General features: G+C 44.5%; 1 protein-coding gene across 2 annotated transcripts in view; it reads right to left on the bottom strand.

The window, feature by feature from the left end:
• The window catches only part of TRAPPC11 (trafficking protein particle complex subunit 11), a 626,226-nt gene that overhangs the window by 573,456 nt on the left and 29,125 nt on the right, over positions 1-23,645 (bottom strand). For both annotated transcript variants that reach the window (XM_085641890.1, XM_085641891.1), the window contains exons 2-5: positions 12,872-13,096; positions 11,188-11,357; positions 9,252-9,322; positions 82-196 (exon numbers count right to left, since the gene is read on the bottom strand). In XM_085641890.1, the coding sequence (XP_085498016.1) occupies positions 82-196; positions 9,252-9,322; positions 11,188-11,357; positions 12,872-13,075 (560 nt within the window). In that variant the 5' untranslated portion in view covers positions 13,076-13,096. The remainder of the gene's footprint in view (positions 1-81; positions 197-9,251; positions 9,323-11,187; positions 11,358-12,871; positions 13,097-23,645) is intronic.

The raw sequence follows: 23,645 nt of genomic DNA, 5'->3' as shown, positions 1-23,645 counted from the left end.
AGATTGCAAAAATGGGCATCGACAGTACAAGCAACCAGTGAATAGCAAGCAAGTAAAATATGTTGTTCATGCCCTACTTGCCTGATAATATAACCAACAAGATGATCGGTATGTGGCAACACAAATAAAGATTTTCCTGACAGGTCACAAGCACTGCACAACGTTGAAGCTCTTTCTGAAGCAATAACGTCTTCCCCTGATAATAAACACGCAATCGGAAAGTAAAAAAACAATGTTTAGTATAGCCATGTCATATCATTACCTAAACACTTGGAGAACCAAGAATGTATATTATGGGTGTACTTGTTAGATATGCGTTTTGACTATACAAATGGATGTTTCATACTTCAATAAACATTGAGCCATGCAACAGGGTAGATCAAAAGGAACAGTATTTGATAACCACGTTACATTGGTCCTGCAATAGATGGTGAATAAAATTAATGGAGAACAATAGTATATACACAAAATATATTGGAGACTAAATACGTCTTATAAGCATCACCAAACATTTTTGTAAATTGTAAAGATTAAAAGAATGTGTTTTACACAATGCAAACAGTGTTTCAATTAAAAGCCAAACCCTTAACGTATGTGTTTTACCTGGCACTTTTTGCGGGTTATCCCTAAACTTTTTGCTTTCTTCCTCCAATTTTTTCTCACCGGTTTGGTTGAATTTAGGACTTGGGGCATTTTACCACTGCTGACTAGTGCTAAAGTGCATATGGTCTCTGTCTAAATTGTAATTGTGATTGTTTTTTCCATGATTGGCATATGTGATTTACTATTAAGTCCCTAGTAAAGTGCACAAGATGCAGGGCTTGCAAATCGAATGCTACTAGTGGGCATGCAGGACGGATTTTGCCCCCCACATGAGTAGCCCTGCAAACATGTATCAGACATGCCACTGCAGTGTCTGGGTGTGCAGTTGTAAACTGCCATTTCGACCTGGCAAGTGCACCCACTTGTAGGTTACACTTGATCTCCCTCCAAACAGCTGTGCATATTGCTCTTTAAATTTCTAAGGTAAATTCAACATGTACAAATATACATTTTGAGTGCACTCAACAGCCAGCCCCAGCAGCAGCAGGACATCTCCGGCTGCTCAGGCTTCAGGAACCCATTTAATGCCCTGTCGCCTCTCCAAAGAAATTGATATTGCCAAGGCGGATCCTTGCACTGCCCAGCTGCTCAGCCTAATACCCGTTTGAAATTCATACCAACACGTTTGGCTCTTAAGTAATACTGCCTACATGGAGCTCCTGACTTCCGCAATGGAAAACTGTGCCTTAGCCACCACCCAGCTTCGTTTGGGTTGTTTTTCAGTTTATAAAACTTGCTCACCATTGCCCTGAAGAAGAACCCCAATATTTGGGTTTGAAATGCCGTCGACCACCCCACAACATGAACTCCTTAGAATACGTATAAATCATTTATGGAGTTCTACTATACTGTTGTCAATGCAATGTTTTTTTAATTCCACGATCACTATTTCACACCACGCTTTTCTTTACTTATTATGTGAGCACTCTTAAATTGAATTTGTTCAAATAAATATCTGTCATCTTTTGACCTACTTGACCCTCTACAGACTTTGTCTTTTGCTCCCTTCTTTGGATTGATTTCATTTGTGTAAACAGGGGCCCTCGTTGGGTCACCCCTCTTGCTTTTGGACCTTTTTAGGCCACACCTGAACCACTGTTCTTTAAAATAATTACTTACAAACCCAGGTTCACATATTGGGGTACCCCTGTTTCTCAAAACCACTTGTAGAAAGTGGGCATTTTCTTCCTTAACCATTCTGTGCCTCTGGCAGTCTGTAGAATTCACGTCTGGGTTAGGATGACAGCTGGGCTCTTGTGCATACACTGTAGACAGTCACACAAAGGGAGCTGAGGTGTTCCTTGCATATCCTGTTGGGCCATCACAGGCTGATGGGCCTTCCTGAGCTAGTAGTGGGTGGAGTGCTCACTGCCCCTGAATAGAGCTGTGGTTGTCCTCACACAGCTGACTCCACCCCTCCTGTGGTGTGTCTGATGCCAGATTAGGGAAAGACAGGGTATTTTGCACTAGTTACCAACAAGGAGTATGCAATTCCTAAAGAACTAGAGTGAGAATACAGACAGGTCGATGCTTAAAGCCTGAGGACACATAATGGGACATCTGAATTCTCAGGAGCAAGAGCCCTCACACACCCAGAGAGGTGTCATGCCTCATCAACTGGCAGGCACAACAATACCCGACAAGCACCCACAAAGGAGCTCTTTGACGGAGATCTTTTGTTTGTTTGCCAGATGTGAGGCTAGGGTATAAGTGTGGAAGGGCTCTTTGGCGTAGATTGGTGAGAGTGAGTTTGAATAGGCTAAGGAGTACCCTACCAACTATTTTTATTCAGGGGTCCCCTTGTCTAGGTTAAAATTAGAAGTGATGGCTGTAACCAGAAGTCATGGTCTGTATCAGCTCATGAGTCGACATGTTTCTTGCCATGGTAGTCAAAACAATCAAGGTACATTCATCAGGACCTAAAACTCATAACCTACACCATGATTGGAAATATTATCTTACTCAATGTATATTTATCCAATCACTACCATCAATTTGTGGCAACCAGTTTTATACTTTTAGTGATGATAAAACAGCAACCCAATTAAGGAAGTCGAGGGCCCCTCGGGTGGATGCAGAGACCAAGCTAAACTTTAGCTGGCTAGGGACACCATGTGTCCTGACATCGAGTGAAGATGCACACCTACCCAGTCTCTGCCACCTTGGACCTTGGTGAAATTGTTTTTTAAATTGTGTGTTTGAAAATGCCACTTTTAGAAAGTGGGCATTTTCTTCCTTAACCATTCTGTGCCTCTTCCTGTCTGCAGAATCCATGTCTGGGTTAGGACGAAAGTTGGGCTCTTGTGCATGCACTCTAGTCAGTCACACAAAGGGAGCAGAGGCGCGCCTTGCATTTCCTAATGGGCTACCACCAGGCTGATGGGTCTTCCGGAGCAAGAGTGGTGGGAGGAGCTGTCGCTGACAATTGAATAGGGCTGTCCTCACACAAAGCTCTCTCTACCCCCTTTGGTGCGTCTGGAGCCAGGTTAGGGAAAGGCAGGCTCTTGTGCACTACAAATACTTTCCTTTGAAGTTTGCCTACTTCAAAGGCAGAAAGGGACCACTGACACACTCAAATCAGAATACTTCTGGACTATGGGATATTCTGCCAGGAAGAAGAGCTGGATGTTGTAGGCGGCAGGGTCACTCGGCCTGCTGCTTTGTTGTGCTGGCCTGCTGCTTCTGTCCTGGGAATGAAAGGACTGGACTTTGCTTTCTGTATCCTGCTGCCAATGTTCTCCAAGTGCCTTTGTATGCTTACTGTAGGAAAGTAGGATCTGCTTCTTATGGTTACCCCCACTTTTTTGCTGATGTATCACAGTTTTTGACAAGTCTGACTGGGATCCTGCTAATCAGGTCCCCAGTCTATCTGCTTTCTCCCTTAAATTGTTATATGTGTACTTTAGGTACACTACAGATTGGATACTGAGGTACCCTTGTCAGTCCCTAGTATATGGTACACTATGTACCCAAAGCATAGGTACCCTAGAGGCCTCCCATGGGCTGCAGCATGTATTATGACACCCCTGAGAGGCCATTCAAAATGACACAACTGGCCTGCTACTGCAGACTGTGTAAGATGGTGCTTGCACCACTTTCTGAGATATAGGTTCACTATATCTATCTAAATCACTACACTTAAAAACCTATCAGTCACCCCTTTGGCAGGCCTGAACAATCCTGAAGGCAGGGTGCTGGGTTTTACATGAGAGGGTGCCCCTGCATGAGCAGAGCCCCTCTGCAGCCTTCGGAGACCATTCTCGAGGGTTGTCTGTAATGCAGCCAGACAAATATGTTTAAGTGCATTATAACCTTGCGGTAAATGCTAACTTTAAAATGGCTGCTTAGAAACATGTCGTGTTTGGTGTCAAAAACCTTGGAATCATACCTCCACACCACTTACTGGTGTGAGAGGTATGATTCCACCCTTCTAGAACCACTACTGTGGGTCACCGGTCTACCCGGTACCAGCTTTCTCGACCAGGGCAGCACAAAATGGATGCTGCCAGCCACAGAAACGAGTCTGCCCTCCTGCTGCTGAGCCAAGCTAGCGCAGAGGAAGGCATGACAATAGGCATCCTGTCACAGGAAGGTGCAACCACCTCCTAGACAGGGTTTAGTGTATTGGGGCTGGGTGGGTGCAATAGGAGAGTGCCAGAAAGTCTGCACTGGGGGCACATTTGGTGTCCCTGTGCATAGTCCAGCTCAAACCAGTTCTGGGAGCCATTGGCTCCTGCTCTGGCGCGAAACTGGACAAAGGACATGGGTGTAGCCACCCCCCTGTCCTGCCCCTCCCCTAGGAGGGTTCACAGAATCTTTCCAACCCCTTCCCATGGGTATAAAGTGGGTTACCTGACTACAGGACTTTAGATTTTACCTGGACAAGATTCTGCTAAGAAGAAACCAAGTACTTCGACTGCCTGCACTACGATTGCGCGACTGAAGAATCTCCCTTGGAGTAAAGGAGTTACTCACCTGCAGCAGCAGGCACCTAAACACATCTGATCGGTTTGCTTCTCCAGAGCTCCTGCGGACTCTGAAGATTTCAGCAACACAGTAGGTTGGTTCCCGAAGGTCCCTGAGGTAGATCTGACCTCTCAGCGATTCTGAGACCAGTATCCCTTGTGGGGGCTGTGCAACCCGACCCCTGTGCACCGTGTACATTTGCAAGTGCACATGCTTTTTGGTGATCCCTGAGCTTGTGCACTGGACTCCGTGTAGTCCTGACCCCGAGCAGTATTTCCACCGAAGATATCTGGTCTCCACTCAACGAGTGCTCTATCTGTGATCCCTGGTCCGTTGGCCTATGGTTCCTGGCGAGGGTCACCTGGTTTGTTTTTGGGCTTACCTGGTTGCTACAGATGTGCCCTGACTCTCCATTGTTTGGAGAGTCCCCTGGACCTTGCTGGTCCACACACCGTAACCCGTTTTCTCTGACCGCGTTGGTTGCATTTGCCAAGGCTTGTTGATGTTCTAGCCGTACACCGACCCCCCAGCACTCGACATCCTTTGTGGGACAGCTTACCTTTGGATCCTGGTCGTCCTCGATGTCTCCTGGTCCTTGTGCCTGCAGAGTCAAGCATCCCTTCTTCGCACCTGAAGCACCCGTCATCGGTGGGCATTCGATTGCCGAGCCCCTGGTCACTTGCAGTGACCCAGACTCTGTCCCCTCTGCTTTCAGGGTCCTCTTACCTCGAATCCAGGCTTGGATTCCACTGGACACTCTTCGCCTTCCTGGCAGCAGTACTTCTTTGCAGCTCTCTATTGAAAACGACTAAGGTTCCCGACATCACTTGACCCCTATGCACCCGGCTCCTCTGGGATAGGTAACACGGGTACTCGGTACTCACTTGTGGGTTGGCTCTAGAACCTCCTATGTTCCAAAGGGTTTGCTTGAAGTCCTCGTAGAAGTGTCCTTAAACTCTAACTTTCCAACCGTGACTTTCCGATAGAGTTGTACGGAGCACATGGTCGTGTTCCCGCACTGCACCCGTCCTCCATGGGCTCCTTGTGTCACTCCTCTGGGTGGTTCTTTGGGGTCCCAGTGATTCTATGTGCTCTAGGCACTGTGTCTATTGAAGTCGTGATTGTGATACCATTTTTTTAGTATATGGTTCTGTCTCCCCCTGGAGCCCGCTGTGTATCTTGCTACTTACGAATGTTCTATCGTTAAAGTATTGTGTGCTTTATGTTTTAATCTCGTGATTAGTAGAGATAGTTCTATTAATAAATACATATATTTTATATAACTACTGTGTGGTTCTCCTTTCATTTAGTCATTCAGGAGGTGATATTCTGGTAAAATAAGCTGCTTTACAGTCCTTCAAGATTAAGCCGGAAGGCTGCTCTCCATAGCTACCACTAGGATAACTTTCAATAAGGTTATCTTTGACCTCATACATCATAAGGGTCGTGTAGCCTGGTACAAGGGGCCCACTTTAACTACTGGACAGCATATATCCAAACCACGTTCTCACACTTCCCTCCTGTGAAGAAGTCTCAGGGCCATCAAAGACTTCACCGAGCAGTGCCTGGGTTTCTCTGTTAAGAGTCTTGACTTGAAAAGTGGTGCCGAATCCAGTCCCTGGGCCCTTGGAAGTAGAATCTAGGAAACTGAAGAAGAAAATCCATGCATCGACTCCCAGCACCTCTTTTTATCGATGCATCACTACAAATGGCGACACATCGCCACTGCCAGCACCAAAGCGTGGTTCCTGATGAGTGCATCGACCATGGCTGTCACTGCAGGTCCCAGCTTTCTGACAGAGTACGTCAGAAGAACCACCACAGCGTGAGTTTTGAGCACCGCATCACCGAATTCCGCGACGCACTGCTCCAACTCTGACGCAGCCCCTTCTTCATAGCTGTAGAATCGACGCAGCACATCTGGATTTTCAACTTATTATTCCTGGGTGCCGCTTTCTTTATCGACGTTTCCCAGCAGTAAAGAACCAAGACCGCATGTCTACAGACTGATGAATCACTTCCCTGTGTAGCAGTAAGGAACCGACGCATCACCTCCCCTGCATAGCAGTTAGAAACCGATGCATCTCCTCCCCTGGAAGTAAGAAACCGACGCATCGCTTTCTTTTTCCGGCACCTCACCTCCCCTGCGTCCGTTTCGTCTTTGAATTAGGACGCAACACAAGGTACCTTGTGCTTATAATGACCCATTCTTAGATTTCTATGGACTGAACTAGTTTAGCCTTTGAAAAGTGATAGCTTTACTTGCGTATGGTGGCTTTTTGTCATTTTGGTCTTGTTTTATTCAGATAAATATTGGCTATATTTTTCTGGTGTGGACTCATTTTGTAGTGTTTTCACCATGTTACTGTGTGTGTATGCACAAATGCTTTACCCATTGGCTCGGAGATAAGCCTGACTGCTAATGCCAAGCTACCAAGGGGGCCTGCAAGGGTTATCTTAGCTGTGTGACTCACTTACCCTGACTAGAGTGAGGGTCCCTACTTGGACAGGGTGCAAACCACTGCCAACAAGAGACCCCATTTCTAACAGTACGTAAGAAACCTATAAAGCACCAACCTAGCAACAGAGCACTCTCCAAACATTGGAAGGTGGAGAGGGACAGCAAGTAAATTAGTGGAATAACAGGTTGGCGAATTAACCTATGGAGAATGGAGCTAAGGAGTGGCTTCATGAAGTTTAAGAGGCAAGGAGAGCAGGATTAGGAAAGCAAGGACTTTGGAGGTAATCAGGCAAGCAAGTACCCACCTGCTTGCCGGATTACCTCCAAAGTGGTGAGGTGTTGCTTAAACAGCTGGGTTTTCTGATGCTTGTGGAATTGGAGAAGAGGCAGTCTCTGGAGGACCTAGACTGACAGTCTAGATCCTTGGTGCATAGGAACATGTTGGTCACCCAATAATCCCATATTACACAAAATTAACTTAGGAATCCCTCCCTCTCCTACTGCCTAAGCATCATGCCTGCTCAAGCAGAGCACTTGTGCACGTGTGTGTGAGGAGGGACCCCCCCACCCCCCCCAAATGTTTCCTATTTTCTATCGCATTATTGTTTTTAAATATTTATCTTGTTTTGGGGGTAAGAAACCTGCCCCAACCCACCCTTTTTGTCTATAACCCTCTCTCAACCCCACAATCCTTAAAAATCTCCTTGCTTCCCCATACTCTTACCTTTCCCGGATCCCTAAAGCCACTTACAACCCTGACCCTTACTTAATCCAGGACCTTAAAATCCCCTTACTATCCCTTACTTTACCACATCCTTACCAAACTTTGAATACTAAAAACCCTTAAAACCCTGCACTCTCACCCATCCTTGACCCCTAAAAATCTCTCTATACCCTTTACTACCTCCAACCCTTCCCTGGACCCTAAAAACCCAGTCCTACCTTTACTTACCCATACTCGTTGCAAACCCCTTAAATATCTTAATTTCCTTTAATTCGCTTATTAAAATATCTTTAAAAACACTTACTTGCTTTACGTTGTAAATTTCCATGCTGTAAAGTGCCAGAAAATGTCATGGTACTTACCTGTGTTAACTGTTGTGTGATAAGTGTAATGTGTGGTTACACTCACGTTGTGAAGACTGCATACCATGTCAAAGGTGATAGAGAAGTATTCAGATGTGGAGGTATTCATCAGGGTGAGCTGGGCTCTGTAATTCAGGTAGAGTGAGAACCACTGCATTAATGCACCGCCTAAGAACATTCCATAGGCAGTGGATGGAGCAAAGGGCATGGTGGGAAACTGGGTCAGGCAATGCAGAAAAGCCAAAACGGGATAAGGGAGCATGTTGAGAATCCGTTGTACTGTGGCGTGAAAGACTCTTGATCTTCTCATGTGGCTAGCTGCTACAGCCTTCTCCATAATTTTCATTTGCAATGGCAGGGAGATGATGAGACCGTAATCAGAAACGTTGGCAGCAATCTATGTTGCTCTTCTTCAGGAGGGGCAGTATCTGTCTGGTCATATGGAATTCTGAAAGGTGTCATGAACAACTGAAGCATTGGCGATGTTCAGCAGTAATGGTAGAGCTTTCCAGTTTATGTCTTTAGTAGCAATGACGACATTATGCTGAATCCGTATGAGGTGGCTTTCAGGGCCGGTTCACCAGGGGAGAAGTTGCTGAAAGCAGTTAATTTGGGTATGTTTGAGGTCTGGATTTATGCTAATGGGTTGAGTGTATGTTCCTAGGAGAAGGTGTTGCTTGCCCTGCACTTCCTTGTAGAGTTCACTAATAAACCTGTCATGCAGTTGGCACAATGATGAAGAGATCAGAAATTGCAGAGCCCTGCATATAATTTTCCTATCACAGATATGATCTCAAGCAAAGAACCTTGGTAACATCATTGATATCAGATAAGTAGCCCGCTGTTAATTAGAATCACTGTGGGGGTAAAAACTAGAAAAGGAAGACACTGGAGCATGCGTACAGCTCAAAATAGGATGTGAGGGAGAAATTAAGTGTGGCAGGTGTAGGTGGTTGATGTATGTATGTATGTAAACCAACTGGAACATCGCAAGCAGGTGAGCATAAACGCAAACAGCATTTCTTCCCAACCCTTGGGATTTTAAGCACTTGTTCCAAATAAATAGTTCCTAGAGCATGAGCTAGCAATGCTTATGTTCTGGTACTCAGTCCCGTTGAACTAATCAGTGACATACCTGGGGGTAATGGTGTTTTCTTTTGTATCAACACAACAGCAACCTTTGTATTGCGCCCTTGCAAACTCTGCCTGTAAAATAAATTGTAGACTATGGTTAGCGTGGGAACCCCATGGAGTTTAGTGCTGTTGTGAACTCAAAATAGCATATATATACTTTGGAAGTTGTAAAAAGCTGGAGTGACATGGAATGGAGGAAAGAGACAACCACTGGTAATACCAAGTGCTTGGGCTTATAACTCAGTGTTTCTTCAGTCTCTGATGAATTCAGGCAATCAAGTATAAGAAAATTATACAGAATAGTGGGCGGACACCTTTAAATGGTATTATACATGGTGTATTGTTGTTTTAAAGTTCCAACATAGCTACCAGTTTAGAAGCAAAATGTTTGCCACCTTGAAGCAGTAAGAACAATGGTAGATCATGTACAATACCATTCAAAGAGGGTTGTTCAATAAACATCACACATGGCGGTCATCTTCAAATGTTAAAATATGTAATGTATCACTGTTTCATAGCTTATCATCATAAACATATCAGACCTATGGCACATGTCATAACTTTTCCCAAAGAACAAAATAAGGTTCAAAGCCTTTGATATTGGTTTGTCCCCATAACCAATTCAGGCCTCCTGTATTTCATGTAAGTTGGCACCGATCTAGCACAATGCTATAAAATAGTACATTCTTAAATTAACATTGACTTTAATAAAAGCATATCGAAATCAACTGGTAATGCCTACTAGCTTATACGCAACTTTGTATAATAAACATATGAGATTTACTGCAATCTATGAGAATCCATGTAACACAATACATGCCTACAGGATTTAGCACAGTTTAAAAATAATCCACTCTTTAAGGCCTATTAGCTTTACCATATTATTTTCACAATAAATAGGTCAGGTCTAAAGCGTTTGTCGTAAACTTTCATAATAGAATGATTAGGCCTATGGCCTCTGACAGAACTTTTACCAAGGAATCAATCAAGCCTATAGCTCCAATCACTGGCTTATCACCAGAACAAACTCAAGCCCACTGTATTCTGCATATGCTTTCCCAGAAGGCAACTATTCGTATACAGCCATAAAATTACAAATATGAAAACAATTACAGTTGGAAAAACGATATACAACCCATCCTAAAAAGGGCGCAACAAGGATTCTAAGAGTGCAACATTCTACCATAGGGGTTTGTCACTGGGGGTAACCAACACAGAAAGCTATGTCTACAACGATGATCTGTCAGATTCCCTTAACAAAACACCTCTACAAACTTAAAGCCAATGTAATGACAATATACCCCAAAAGCCCAATTGGCAGTTACGTCTGCTTTTCACAATAAGTAAGTCAGATCTACCGTCTTTGTCATTAATTAGATCAGACTTATAATAGCCTTGATCAATGGCTTGTCACCATAACAAACTCGATCCTGCTGCGCCGAGTAGAAGCTTTGACAGAAAAAAAAGTGCAAGTGCACTTTCAGTAGAAGCACACAACTTCAGCACAACCAAAATCTGAACTCAAGAAAATCAACATTTTGCCAGAACTAACTGCGCCTCTCTCAGCAGTGCTTTTAAAGCTCTCTGTTGATCACATAAGGTAGGCGACAGCGGTGCTGTCAAGTAGACCTAAAAATACAACCTATGTCTTCATGTACGAAGGATAATCCTCTTTTCCCACATAAATCAGTTAAGGAAACAGTTCTAAATTACTGGTTGAGTGCTCCCTGGAGGACAAAATAATGCAGGTAACTGGAAATCATTCCTGTTTTCGGATTTTGCGCATGTAACTAGTTGGAAGCATGTTATAAGTGTCAGACGTTGATACACCATTTTTAGAGGAATGTTCAGTTGTTTATGTACAGGGAAGAGGATACATATCTCTTTTAACTACAGGGTCTACTGTCAGCAGTACAATGTAAAGCCGACCACTGCACCTGACGATCTCCACCCTCGTTGCACATTCTAGCTGCTTCTCCTTCCACTGTTGTTCGTCCCAGTCCAGCTCATAGAAGACCACGACTAAAGCAGGCACGAGGTTGAGGTGTTTGTTCATCCAGCCCGTCTTCAGGATGCCTTTGGGAATGTACCACTCGTACGACGTTCTCTGAAAAGACAGCCCCGGAGGAAAAAAGGAAGAAATGACTAGTTAAACAAATACCTCCAGAACCCCCCCCCGCCCCCCATCATTTTCAATACAATCATCCATTATGCTCTACTTCGTGAAGAGGAACATAAAAATCACTTTCTCCGCTTATAGCAAGCAGAACCACACTTCTTGTGCACGCATCTTGCCAAAAACGCAGTCAGGAAGATCACGAAAACGATATTTTCCCATTGTAACAAATATGACGGAACAAAAGCATCGGGAAAATCGCATGTTTCTTGAACATACTAACACTTTTTCAACAGCATGGTTAGTGTAGACTACAATATTTACGTGACACCAGTCCTGCCTTCTCAGGAACTTCAAAGCAACAACCGCCCCATGCCTGAAACTACCCAGATATCAATGGAGTTATTCACATCGATGGCCGGAACATGGACCTGCAGAAGCAACAATTCTTACTGAAGTGTTGGTATAGTCAATGCATATTAGAAACCATTATGTCAGGTGTGTGAAAGTGTATTTGAGCATCCCTTAAAAAAAAAGACAAAAGCTCCCAACTTACACACCAAGTCCATAGACGCAACGGGAAAAAGTACTTTCTCACGACAGCTTAAAAGTGGACGATAGTTTGCCGTTTAATGTATCGTGGATTTGATCATTGGCGCCCACAATTGTGATTTCCTTCTAACAGAAGACAGTACATCGTTGCCAAAGAAGTTCAACAAATAAATGACACCCCCTAATAAGAAGGCTTATCTCATGGGGAAGCATTTAGAAGTTCTTTAAAAAATACACCGTCTTGGGAATCACATGAGAGAAACAGTACTTCAAGAATTCTCAAACTAGCAACTGCACAGGCATAACTATTCATTCAATCACTGCTATGATCTATGTACATACCAGGGGCAAGTGTTTCAAAATGTTGTCACTGAATGACATGTTTGTCAGTTGCAGCAAGGTATATGCTGGTTTTCTTAACGCAAACAGTGCTTTAAAAAATGCGGACATCGACATGTGCATCCAACAACAAGACCTACGTTCGAAGACTACATTTTCTGAAACTCTGATTAGGTGCACTATGTACTATCCACAGTGTAGCTGTACTTTGTTAAATCATAAACATATATATTTTTGTCTATAAGCGCAAGTTACTGATCAGCCAGTGTGTGTTTTGGGAGAAGGGTTATTTGGCCACAGATAAGTGTAGAGCTGTGTAAGAGTGGGACAATGTCATGGACAGCCACTCTATATGAGCAAATTCACTGAACTTATTAACCCACTTAGATGTACAGTGTGTTAGTGAGATCAGTTTCATGCTTAGCCCCTCTTGCGCATAACTGCACAGTATGTGGGGGACCAATTCATAACAGACGCCTCTTGACAAACATCATTCGCATTTGTGTGGCAAGATAGTGCCATGTGCTGGTAGCGTATGGAAGTGATGGAATGACTTATTGAAAGGAGCGATTGAAAAGCTTCTCATCTAGGGAGAGACTGTAAAACATTTTTACCTTCTGTCTGCATTTTGGAAATTCATGGTCACCAGGTAGAACTTTGAAAGAAATTGGCACCCGGTCTGCTCTTCGGTTGGCACAGAAAGCATCCCATATTGCACGATGGATGGCATTGTAAGTTATGTCCAAGCCAGTGAGCGTTACAAAGGCCATAGGCCGGCAGCAAAGTTCCACAGGAAAATCCCATTGTGTTGGACTCATCTTCAATATTCTAAAACCAATCTGAAATAATAATGGTATAGGCACATTTTAAAATACAAATAATCGATCTCTAAATAATTTGTGTTTTTCTCATCCTTCCACCAACAACTGTTACAAAGAGCCACAAAGATTTGAAACAGACTAATCGACTAACGTTCCCTGAGTGTGCAATAAAATGTAGGAAATATAGTTTTCTATTGTCTCCAAATCTGAAGTAGGCAGGTAAAAAATTATTAAAGGATGTTCATTCATGATTTTATCCAGTCAACAAATGTGCTGGGTGGATCTGGCAAATAAATACACTGATCCATTATTTCTCTCTAGAAGTTCGGTTGGGCCCAGAGCCTGGTTGAAAAAAAAAATTTACTATTCGGCTCAAGTGTACAACCAGGAATCAACATAGTACACACACAACAGTTTCGCAACAGGGGCATGCAAGGAGAGTGTAAAGGAGGCAAGGTATGCAAGCGAAATGGAGGGACAGATTTCGTGGTAGAAAAAGACTGCTTCCCAACTCTCCTTGCCAGTAGCACCGGGTCTAGCTGTGAAGGTGGCTTCTACTGGAAGTGAGTGCACGGTCATTAAGTAATGCCAAGAAAATGATGAATCTCTTTCTAACACAAAATGTCATAACAGTTTCAGGTTACTAAGGACACAGTCAGTATTATCATAGACAAAAATATGAACTCTTTTACAATCTGCAGCTTGACGCATCATTGACCATCTACCTTCTCATCTCAGCCAAGTCACTTTCTTACATTGAACAGCACTCCCTTATCCCCTCCAAGCCATCACAACTTTAACTTATTTATGGGGCTATTTAAATGTTTATAGCCTTGGAGCACTTTGGGGTCGCTTACATTTTAAGAGAAGTGAGTAGTAAGTGATGGTGATGTAAATCTGACTATGTAAACTAGGGAAAAGTTAATCAGGTAAAGGAGGAAGTTGCCTCTGGCATCCATCATCTAAATGCCCCAACAGATTGCAAACCTTTAGAGAACAGAGCCATAAAAGCCAAGGTAAAAGAAGCATGCATTCTTTAGGTGTCTGGCCAGCCCGGACTTTCAGGAGAAGGCGAGTCAGACGGTATTGGAGGAGTCTACATTATCTAAAGGTCAGAGAGAAAAGATGACTCTTTAAGGCTATTCTGAACTCGCCACAGTCATTGTCAAGGCTCAGATGTAGTCGCGGCAGTTCCACAAGGAGTAGCCTTGGAAATGAACCATTTGACAACCAAGCCTCTTACATATTTAAAGATAATCAAGAGACTTTTTTGCAGACCTACGGCTTCTGGTTTGTAGGTTAGGGATGAACAGCTTTTTGAAGTAGTTCATTAAATGACCATAAAGCACCCCATTCATTAGGTAGTTTTTTTAAATCACACTCTTTTACAAGGAGCCAGTGACAGAATTTCAAAGTCAGAATGATGTGATCCTGTTGGATCTAAACAAACGACAGACAGGCTGCATCATTTTGAATTCTCAGGAGTTTTGAGAGATACACATTGGGGAGGTCTGTACATACGCTATTATAATAATCAAAGCAGGACACAACTTACGTCAGGGATGAGAGGCATTTTCTGGGATCAGAGGCGTAATGGCAGAACACATATAAAGGAATACAGTTTTGGATAATGTATTTAGTTGGTGAGTAAATATTACATCACTATGAAAAAGTACACCCAAATTGCAAGCTTTATCCACTGAGACAGGAAAGTCCTATTCATACAGACTAAGTAAAGGGAATGGGATAGAAAGGATGATGGGACAAGGAACAGGATTTCGGGGTTATTGCTGTTGAGGTAGAGCTAGTTGTTGTGCATCTAGAAGTGAACCTATGAAAGACAGCAAGAAAATGTGTGTAGGTTGCCAAGATCATCTTCAAGCTTCACTTGAAACTATATATTATATGTTGCTACCTACATGGAGAAGTCTAAAAACGCTAGCAAAAGCAGCCAGGTACCTGTTAAACAGTAAAAGCCTTATCAACAGTCTTGTTGTTGACTGTTCTGGAGACGATTGAGCAATCAAAGTTCAACATGATGGGAATGGTTTTCAAGACTAATGCAAACCACCTCAGTGCAGCTCCTCTGAAATAAGCTGAAGTAGGCAATATTTTCATTAAACAACAGGATCAACGTTTAGGGTTGGCACTGGTTTTGGGTTTGATTAATTTGGTCCCTGGTGTTAAGAACAGCGGTCTCTGTGTACAGGCTTACTCAGAACCTAAATGGCAGTCACTTAGGAAGCCAATTGTCTCCAGGTGGGAAGACAGCTGATGGGAGACGATTGATTCTAGTGCCTTTGCATCATAAGCTAGGCCAGAGATAATCTGCAGATTGGAGAAGTGCTGTGTTTGTTTATAATAGGGATAATGTTTGCATGTTTGAGTACCTGAGAGAGGACACCACTGGAGAGGAAATAATTGTCTAGGCTGGGGATGGTCCGTGATAGAGCTGTGATGCCCAGGTTGATTACTCTGCTACTGCACAAAGAGGAAATTATTTCTTTAAAGAGGCCAGGAGAGTGCTAATGACAGTTTGAGAGAATGGGGGCAGCTTGCAGTGTGGGATTTCAAATGCATGTACAGGGGAGTAAGGGCAGAAGTTCGTAGCCCCTGCAGGGACAGATTAAAAATCAAGATCAGTCCTCTCAAGCTGTTCTAACCAGAGATACGCTGCTGGGGGTTGTGTCTAGAGTGGGTCTGAAACAGCTTTTAATTTTTGAGTCATGCAGCCCATCAAACACTGAAGCAGTCCTATAAAGTCCAGCCAACTGGGGAAAAAAAAGTGAGAGGCAGAATAGCCAGACCAGCCTGGAGATGCTGCAGTGGCAGAGTGATGTAAACCCTTAAGGAGTCATATTTGCTGATCAAATATGACAAGAGATTCACTAAAGATCAACTCAGGGGACTGGCATTCTGGATGACGATCTTAGAGACACTATCGCCATATAGATGCACAGTGTGTGAAAGTGGATTGTTAGTTGGGGTAGTTGATATCCCACCACAAGTAATAATGTCACTAATCCTGCAAATAGAGCATAATTTATTGAACAAAGTGACAGCCACACAAAACAAATTCAATAAGGGGGACCAGAGAGACGAAGTTTTAAAGTTAAAATGCAAAAGTAGCACCAAAAAGCGGTACGCACCAACTGCGGACATCTGGTTGAGCTTGATTGGGACCATGGGCTGAATAAAGTCCAACCGCGATTGAGCTCAATTTGGATAAAGTAACCAGATTCGTCCCAGTCAGAAATTTTTCCTTCTGACTTGGTCTCTTTTTGACTGTAAAGAACCCTCAGGCAGAAGACTTTGGCCGTGAAGTGCTTAAGGAGGCCGCATTACAGTGGGACGAAGTCCCGGTGAAGCAGCTGACTTTTGGGGCGAAAGCTCTGAGCAGGAGAAATTTTAAATTCACGGCCTATGAAGGTCCCTCACCGGTCACATATGTTTGGTGCCTTCCAGTGTAGATTTCTAAGTTTCAACTTAGTCACATTTTTGGAGCTCGGATTCCTCCAGCTGGTCTAGGCTGCAAACTGAGGCCTTGAGAAATCTACTCACCCTCTCGCTATGGCGAGTGTGGCCTGGTCTTCATTCAGAAAAGTAATGAACAATAAAGATGCCTTTAAATGTTGCTTTTATCTTGTTAGATTTGTTAGGCATTCAAAGATAGAGGTCCAATGCCAGCCTATGTCGTCTTACAAAATTCTGAGTATTTTGTCCAGGAGATTCGGGTTTACTTTTCTTTCTCCGACTACAAAGTTAGAGGATTTTTTAAAGTGGCTGTCTGACAATCGTGCCAAGAACGCAACATTTAAGTAGCTTGTAAAGGAATAGTACAAATATTTCAAAATATATATTTCAGCAGTAAGGCAAGCACTTTTTTGTGTATATCTGAAGAGAGATGGAAACAAACATTTTATAGGATCAAATCAATTAAAAATACTTTACTTGGTGAAGTGCAAATTATAAATATTTGCTGAAACCCGATTTCCACACATTATAGTTTGTATGCTGTATGGTTTTATCAGTAAAACTGCATATAAGTGGGAAAGCTTGCTGCCATTTCAAAGGAAAAGGCTCTACCACATCGCACTTTAGTATTATATTTATTAGAAGTGGCAGTTTTTAGATACGGACTGGGAAACATTCCTACCCCCGACCAGACAATGCTATTAGTGAACTTAGAGGCAAGTCGGGGTTCATGTGTAATCTATACGTGAGCTATGTTTTCATTATACATCAGGCCTCAAGAAATCCATTTGCCCAATTGCTATGGCAGGTAGATTTGATCAGTGAGGGCTATTTTTAGTGCCTACTGGTTCTAGCTGACAAAGAACAAGTGTTCTGTTCTTTCAGAAAGTGAATAAGCAATTAAGAAGCCTTTAAATCATGTTTTTATCTTATCACATTTGCTGTATGGCCAAAAACAGAGGTCAAGTGTCGGCTTATGTTTTCCTACAAATTGCTGCTAATTCTATCCTGGATGTTGGGGTTTACTTTTCTTTTTCGGACTCCTAAGTTGGAAGGTTTTGTAAAGTGAACTGTCTGACAAATGTGCTGGCACACATTTAAATAACCTGTAAATTAACTATACAACTATTTCAAAATATATTTCAGTAGATAGGAAAGGACTTTTTTTTATTCTGAAGTGAGATGGAAATACAGATTGTAATAGGTTCAAAACATCGAAAGCCTTTGTCTCACACCTCATTTGAATGGCTATTCAGCTCCTATGTGACAGTTGAAGCTCCTGTAAATGGGATTCTAGAAAATTTAGGAATGGAAGAGGTAACTTTCTAAAACTATCCTTTCCAAAATATTTTTTAATTACAAATCCAACTTTACCAGAAATTGGGTTTATAATAATTATTTTGTATACCAATGCTTTCTTATGGAACAATCAGACAAGGTACAGTGAAAATAGCTTTTAGAGCCTTTTCACTAGAAGGGACTGTTTGATGATTCTATATCAGGACCGGAGGCTCCGATTATGCTTTATTCCTTCTTCGCTTTATTCTACAAAAAATGTCAGTAGCCTTTTTAAAACATATCACCAAACATTTTTTATCCCAACCAAAAGGGAAAAACAATCTGTAGAAGACAAAACCAAATAAGTCTGCGACCAGACTACTAATCCCATCAGTCCATAGGTCACTTCCAACATTAGTCCTTTTACAGTGTCCACAGAATCCTAGAAAGACTCTCCACTGCCTTTGTCCCTCCTCTTTCTTCACTGCTCCGCAGCCAAAGCTAAGTCACCTTTTTAGGTCTCGCCTGAGCCAGCGCTTTAGCGCTGCTCTGGCGAGACTTATAGTAAGCGAGTTTTGGAAGTGCAAACAGTGGCTTTTCAGGCCTCCAGCTTGCGTTCCCGATGTTTGTGCACGCGCACTCGCACCTCCCTCTCTCTCGCATTCCCGGGTTTTCCTCCCCCTTTCCCACCCGCTGTCCCCCTCCTTGTAATACCGCTGCGCGCCTTAGCCAGGCAGCGCCAAAGATCCCCCGTGCACCCTGCCCGCACAGCATTTGTCGACTCACACACAAAAGACTTAAGGCCCTTTCATCTGACCCATCTTTGCTTTATTAGGTCTCGACCTTGCTATCGCGTAAGCGATCGCAAACCGAGACTATAGAGAGCGGGTTTGAAAAGTGCTCCCAAAAAGCGGATTGCATGGCTAGCACGCGCACAATCACGCGCATCGTGCCGCCATGCAATCCGCCTTTTGGGAGCACTTCAAAGGGTCCGCTCCCCCGCCTGGAATGCGCTCCCGCCCCCAAGCGCGCGCGTGCCACGCTCCGCCGGGCTGGTCTTGTTTCGGCAAGAGATTGCCAATGATATGACATCAGTTAATACTTACCACACTGTGATGCAAGGCAGTCATTATAAGACGTGATTGGCAATTGTATCGTAGTGAGAAATACTTCCTCTAGTAAAACTTTACATTATAAAACTACATTATTCAGGATACTTCGAAGACTCATTCATGCTGATATGCGGCAAAGCAGGCTCCAATAATAAACAAGATATTCCCTTGTGGCCGACTCAACGTGCTTCTGTGCCATCAAAGACTTCAATAAACACGTTTCTTCAATAGGTTGGCAGCTGTGAAAATAGGCGGCTCTGAGATGTCGGCTGCAGTTCAACAATAGCGACGTTTTCCTCCGGTTATCAAACTGTGAACGGAAGGCAGCAGCGCCGCGCACCAAGGATACAAACACACCCCGCTCAGAGAGCGAGAGCCACGTCACTGCTGACAAGAGCAGGCAATGTCCATGTGAGGTACTCAGAGCTTGACAGCACAGGACCATTTAAAGCATGGATTAACATGTAGGGATAAAAATGACGGAGTTAATTTCGACTTAATTACGAACCGGAGCCCCTCACTTTCTATGCCTTTTCCTAAGCTCTTTCATATGTCACAAATGGGAGCGCTTGGGAAAATGTCAAAATCCTGGTAGAAAAAGCGCTATATTAAGAAAACAGCACTGCCTAAAGTCCGCAGACTTAAATATAGCACTAGGCCATGTAGGAAACATGCAAGGCCAAGAAGACGTGGTTCCGTAAACATGTGCAATAGTTAAGTTACAGGCCTCACTTCAGTTTAGCTCTTCATGGGCAGGGAGGGAACTGCCGCCTCTCTGTGAATTCCAGGTAAACGCAACCATATGCATGCGCTCCTCAAATACTGTATCTCAAATGAAGGGGCTCAGCGCATTTCCACAGCCCCTTCAAGTTCTGAATTTATAAACTAACTGTTGGATGGGCGGGCTCGCCCCTCTGAACGACCCCCAACCCACGTTCTTTGAGCTCCTACCCGTACACGGCAAGGAATCACCCAAAACAGCTGAAATACCCCTGAGAAAACATGCGCTGCTCCACACATCCCAGGCACTGCGAGGCAGCTACGCCGACCTGGGGGCTTCGCTTACCTCCTGCAGAGCCACACCCCCCACTCGTAGAACCGGCCGCACAGCACACCCAAATGTTTTTTTTTCCAGTTATCGATTTATTTATTTTTAATTTGCAGTGTGCCATGCTCGCTTTACAATGCCGTACACTTATTTTACATCCTGCCCCACACAGCACTCGGGATGCCGGCTTCAACAATGGCGGGCGCTTTTAGTGTTTTATTGCAGCGCACCACGCGCGCTCTTACTTTAAAAATGGCGACTCGTCGTATTCAACTTCTTTTTCCCTTCCTCCGATCCGACAGCAAGCGCTGCTGCTTCTTCTCAACTTCCCGCCAAGACACCCTCGAACCCTCAGGTGAGCGCTCATACGTCACCACCCATCCCAAGACGTAACTGCTATTTGCTCTTAAACCACCCCCCCCCCCCCCCAAAAAAAACAAGCATGTGGCACCTATTCTGTGAAATGCGGAACACTCCTTTATCGTCCCTTTAGTATGCTGTAGAACTAGTCCTAAACACATGTGCCCTCCTCTCTGCCGGCCATTGACCGCGAGGGTCTCTGACGTCCTTCCCAGCCTGAGGGTGTTTTGCTGGCAGTGTCCCTTTCGCACAAGGCCCTACGCCTTAGTTACATAAATCCCTATGGAAAATGTGGTTACCGTCCTCTTCCCAGCACTACCCCGCCCACTCCAAACAACAGGATCCTTTTCCATCCCTCCTTCCCTTCCGAGGGCTGTCTCTGCGAGAGAACTTTTCACTGGGATGGGCTGGTCTACCAGGGTGACTTTTAGCTTGTCACGATTTTTCGTCCAGAAACAAATTATATGCTTTTAGTATCATGCAGGGGCATAGTCATTAATAGCGCAACAGGTTCAGTGGCACCAGGGCCTTAGCGGTTCACAGAAATCAAGTTATGGAAATATGGTGGTATGTTACTCGTAATCCCCACTCGTCCCAATTATTACTTATGGGGTTATCCCACCTATCTGAGACAGGAACCAACCGGATATGGTATAAATAAAATCCCACCCACACAGCTGGGTGTCATAAAAAGCTTACTTTCACTGCATCCTCGTACCATAACAATCCTAAATGAAGACCATGAATGTCAAGGGAGGGAGAGTGGGCTGTAATGACTCAGATGAGACTCAGAGCGATGAATATTGCTGGTAATTAATCAGGCCATTACCTTACCATCACATGTCCTTGTCCCAGTCATTACTTCAGAAACATACCAAAGTAACAATAAGCATAATCAATGATAACAAGTATAGATGTATATATTTTTTAATTTGGAGTTTTATATCGCGTGAATTTGACCCGGAGGTAGCAGAGCGCTTTACATGAGTACTAGTTGCGTTGCAGACGATTACATTCATTTGGTTAGGCACCGGGAGATTAAGTGATTTGCCCAGACTCACAGGATAAACGTCCCTGCCGAGACTTCAACCCGGTTTCCCGGCTTCGAGGTTGACCGCTCTCACTTCCCCTCTCTTCTATATCTCTGCTCCAGATCCACCACTGGCCGCTTATTTTATATTTATCCAGCGCCACTTTAGGTTGCATATTGTCTTTCTCTGCCTAAAAAAGCCTGCTAGATCTGGGAAAGATTCAACAAAAGCCCAGGCTCTTTGTTATCTCAGTAATGTGATAATTACTCCGTTAATTTGGAGCGAGGAAAGACCTCTTTCTGTGTCCCCAGGCAAATGGCTGCGCCAGGATCTTCCACAACGGGAGGAGGGAATCAGGCATTCCAATGCCAGGCTGCTTTGATCTGACTGACAAGAAGTGAGATGAAGGGGGAGATGTTTCCCTTTGAAAACCTCTCCCTAGCCATATTGCTTGTTGTGGAAAACATGAAACAAGGCAACAAAATACAGCAAGCAATTCTAGGAGGCATTACATGTCATATACATGGATGGTACAAGCATTTGCAATGCAAAAGTTCTCGCTTTTGCTAAATTTTAAGATATTGCCATTGTTCCGGACAATGCCTTTTTAATCTATTTTATAAAACAAACACATAAAGTCATGCCATTATCATTTACAATGCCAATAGCTAGTATTGCATTATTAATAGCAATGCCAACTGCTCACACTTTCCTAATGCGAGACCTATTGCATTGCAAATGCTTGTTCTTCTCTGATGAAACATTGTGTGTTTTGCATTCCTTGTACGTTTCTATGCTCCGGGCCCCGGTTTCCGTGGTAAACGGGACCCGGAGTCACTTTGTTTTTATTTCTTGCTTGGTTTCCCCTCGCAGATTCCCTTCGGCAACAGGAGCGCTCTCACTCCTTTCGCGGCCGTTCCACACCTGTTGCAGTCTCCTATTTGAGCCGCTATGGGGAGCTCGGACAACTCGTTGGTCCCGCGGCGCGTCTCCTCAGATGAGGAGACGCGTGGCGAGACTGCGGGTCCTTCGAGCTTTGTCCCCTTGCCGCCACACCTGAATGCCCCCTCGGGGGTCCGTATTTCCCCACCAAATTAATTCTTCACGCCCTGTTGGGGGTCCGTACTGCGGCGCGGCCGCGAAAATCGCCTCCGGGTAGTTGCACGTTTTTCTGCTCCAGGGTGAGCTTCTCTTGCGCGCCGGGTGGCGGTTGGGCACCGTAAGTTCAGCTGAGGGCCGGCGCACTCCAGGCAGGTGCAGCCTCTATCGCGGTGGTTTCCCCACACCAAAACTTGTACAGTCTATCCGGCTGCCGGTGAATATTCTGAATTCCTCCAGTTTTTCCCCATATACTTAACGGGTGGTTCTTCCCAGTAGTGAGGGGGTTTTGGTATTCGGTGGACTTTAGCCACAGAAACAATGAGTCAGGCAGACTATTATGAGGAGGAACAATGCCAGTACTTACCTTTAGATGACCAGTTCTTTGAGGCTGTGGATGAGTCTATTTATAGGTGTGTGAATGACATAGTGAGGCCTATGGAGGAGTGTTTATCTAATCGCATTATTGCAGAATGCGCAAGGTTGGCTTTTTCCCACGTATATTCACCGAGTCCCGTTGCTGACCTGCCCCAGGGTGAGGGTCCCTCATTACCTAAGAGTGTTCGCACGGGGGAGGGCCCAGGGGGGCCACAGAGGGTGGCCAAAGAAGCTTTCAACCGCCTCAAAAGCGCTTTTCTAGTGAAGGCGGCGGTCCCACCACCGGCAAATCCCCTGGCCTGAACCCTTGTGGTTCCGTTGTCCTGGTCTCCCCGTCGCCGGATGGGGGTACGCCAGCGGATACAGATGACGAGGAAGGTTCCTCTCGGTCTTGGTGCCCGGCCAGTTCTGCCGCTGAGTTACCACAGGATTCTTCTGGCATGCTGGACCCGGATGAGATTATTCATCCGCGGTCGGCGGTCGGCGGCCTGGGAACAAGGTGGCCAAGTTTGTGGCGGGTTGCCTCCGCAAGCCCTTGGAGAAAGATGCTAGGGAGTGTCTGAGGGCTGAGTGTCCTCGACCGACATTGGATGGGAAGGTGGCCGTTACACCAGAGCTTGACTCCAAGACGGCCACCTTCTTGGCGAAATTCATGAAAGATCCCGCAAGGGTATAGACCGCTCCTGGCATTCCTGTCAGGATAAGCTGTTAGACGCGGTGGGACCACTAACTAAAATTTTGGACATGCAGAGGAGGCGAAAGTGATGGGATCCACCATATCCCCCGAC

The sequence above is a fragment of the Triturus cristatus genome, chromosome 2_2 (genome assembly GCF_964204655.1).
Source record: "Triturus cristatus chromosome 2_2, aTriCri1.1, whole genome shotgun sequence".
Taxonomy (NCBI): Eukaryota; Metazoa; Chordata; class Amphibia; order Caudata; family Salamandridae; genus Triturus; species Triturus cristatus.
This window is presented reverse-complemented; position numbering and strand designations above follow the sequence as displayed.